Source organism: Garra rufa, chromosome 7 (genome assembly GCF_049309525.1).
Source record: "Garra rufa chromosome 7, GarRuf1.0, whole genome shotgun sequence".
Classification (NCBI taxonomy): Eukaryota; Metazoa; Chordata; class Actinopteri; order Cypriniformes; family Cyprinidae; genus Garra; species Garra rufa.
Window position 1 is genome coordinate 35,543,893 of NC_133367.1, and position 2,861 is coordinate 35,546,753.

The 2,861-nt window shown below is 39.2% G+C and overlaps 1 protein-coding gene across 7 annotated transcripts in view; it reads left to right on the plus strand.

The window, feature by feature from the left end:
• abi3bpb (ABI family, member 3 (NESH) binding protein b) overlaps window positions 1-1,867 on the plus strand; it is a 28,945-nt gene extending 27,078 nt beyond the window's left edge. For all 7 annotated transcript variants that reach the window (XM_073844036.1, XM_073844037.1, XM_073844038.1 and 4 more), the window contains one exon: window positions 538-1,867. In XM_073844036.1, coding sequence (XP_073700137.1) covers window positions 538-653 — 116 coding nt within the window. In that variant the 3' untranslated portion in view covers window positions 654-1,867. The remainder of the gene's footprint in view (window positions 1-537) is intronic.
• The last annotated feature ends 994 nt before the right edge of the window (window positions 1,868-2,861 follow it).

Here is a 2,861-nt window from a genome sequence, read left to right on the forward strand (position 1 = left end):
GAGAAAATTTTGAATTGTGAGTCTGTATTATGTAATTACAAAAAAAAAATCCGAATTGTGAGCTAAAAAGTCGCAATTACCTGTTTTACATTTGTTTATTCAGTGGTCGGAAACGGCCTTCAGTAGTGCTGAAAGCACATTGTACAGGTTTCAAAAATGACGGCAAATAAATCATTACTGTTTGAAGTCTAATGCTTTTCTTGATGATTTTAGGCTTCTACAGAGCAATGACTTTGTTTCTCACAATTGCAAGTGTATATCTCACAATTCTGACTTTACAACTTGCAATTGCGGGTTTATATATCTCACAATTCTGAGAAAAATTTAGAATTGTGAGTCTGTATTATGTCATTCCAAAAAATATTTTTTGCGGAAAAAAAAAAAAAACGTGAAAAAGTCGCAATTCCTTTTTTTTTTTAATACAGTGGTGGAAACTGGCTTCCATAGTGTTAAAAGGACATTGTACAAGACTTAAAAAAATGACTGTGAGTAAATAATTACTGGTTGGATTCTAAAGCTTTTCTTACTGATTTTTAGGCTTCTACAGAGCAATGAGACAAGAGCCAGTCCACTACGGCGAGATAGGTGGAAACTCCCATATCACCTACGTCGCATGGTACGAATGCGGTACGCCAATCCCAGGGAAATGGTAGGGCCGGAGCAAGCGTCCACAAGGAACCCTAAAGAGTAACTCTCATTGGTTGGGGTTGGTGCGTGCTAAGGTCACATGACAGGCTTTTTTCTGTTTTCACCCCACCAATGATGGTGAGTTCGGTCACTCCTCAGCCTAGGTCACCAAAGTTCGTATCATGTATAATAGTGTACAGGTTTAAAGAGTCAGGGAATACTTTTGAGCGCATTTGTGACATGTAATAGCAAAACAGTGCCTCATCTTGTTATTTATCATACAGTAGCTAAATAATCTCATTATGAGGAAAAACACTTCGGATATGTTGAAGTGATGAACATAAGAAAAAGCAAGGTAAGAATACTTGTTTAAATATTGGGAAGCTGGCTCCCTGAAACTATTTTGATATTTCGTGTAGTATTATTTATCAACGTTTGTGGTTTCTTCACTGGCTTTCTTCCAGTGAGAAAGGGCCGGGCTTTTATTAAGCGCTTTAAAGACAGCCTGGGCTTTTGTCTACCACCAGAGGCAGCTGTATTAGTTTAGGTCTCTGATATGTCAGATGATATGTATAGCTGGGACTCTTTGCTACGTTGCTTTTTGAACACATTGTACTGGCTCGACAAGTCAGGTTACCCACACTAGAATAGAAACAACGGACTCAAGACGACGACACGTCTATGTTTACAACGGGTTGGGATGAACATAATCATTTCCTTCACATGCGCGCACACATCTACACACACGAAATATGCAAATTAACATTCGCTCAGACGCTTTGTACCATGGCTGTAGTCTTCCAATGTAGGTCCTGGTATATTTGATGGTTCTAGATCGTAAGGACGACCTTACGCTTGCAATTTGCACAGCACAAATATATTTATATGTATATGGAGAGAGTATTTTTTCAGGAAACCTTTGAGAGAATTGAAACAAATCCTTCCCCTCAAGCTTGTGAAACACGATACAAGTTTAAATAAAAACACTTTTTTCTTGAGTGTGAACCCACTGAGTACTTTCAAGGAGTCTTGAAGATCGTAATACTTGTAGAGCTTGTCTGGGTCCCATATTTTGTACAGTTTTGTCCCTGCCAAGCCCTTGGCAGAGTTTCTCTGGCTTATCCGTATTTTCATGGAATTTGTTTGTAAGATGAAACTGTTATTTGTTGTTGTTCTGGATTTGTTTTCTTCTGTATGTATTTTACAATAATAAAAACCAGAAGTTTTGTTTCTTTTTTAATCCTCTGCGTCCTGTCTTTGTTGTAGCCCTGCTTTTTATAGATTTCCAGAGAATACAATGAAACGCAGTCTCTCAGGTGGGTCTGTTAACACTTGGCGCTCTGGGAATTTGACCACCATTAAACTCCACTCATCTCACCAACTCAAATTATAAAAATAAACATCAATACATTCTTTGCTGCATTACTATACTTTTCCAGAGCTAGAAAAAGAGAGGAGTTCGCCCTGCCAAACCCAATACAGGGACATTCTCTGAAAACCACAAAGCTAAAGGGGAAAAAAAAGACTGTAAAATTCAAAATGCCTCTCGGTGACTTTATTAGGTTTCCAACCAAAAGAAAGAAAGCGAGAGCATATATAAGAGAGAGATAGAAAGATATAAACGAATTGAAGACAGACAAAAAAGCACAAATGGCAAAACAATCTGTTTGGTCATAGTTTTCCACAACTTTACATAAAAACGGCGCTGTTATGCAACCTAACCTTGTAGCCAACTCAATGACGTATGTACGGCTATAGAGCTTGTGGGGAAATAGGTCTGAAGTCCAGATTGGGATTTTAAGGATTTGAGATTTTTTGACCGCTTCAAATTTACGAGAAGTTTTATCTAAACTTATCGATTGCAGGCCACCCTCACGTTTTCACTTGGCTGTTTTCGACAGCGAGGCGTTCACACAAGTCAACAACTCTCTCTCTGCAGACTTTACAGCTCACTTTAATCTTCTCACAGCTGCGTTCAAAGTAGCCACTGCGTGGTCCGTGTCAGCAAGAACGCAGCCAGGAAGAATTAAGTGTCCTGTGACAAGTCCAGTGTCCAATTTAGGTCCCAACACGTGCTGGGAGGACCCGGGGAACTTTCACAAATACGCTTTGGTTTGTTATTAAATGGGCTCTGAGTGTATTGACGAGACTTTGGTTGCAAATTTGCAAATGTGTATACAATGGCTTGCTCAACACAAGCCTGAGGGTTGCTGAAATACTAAAACCTGGCAGGA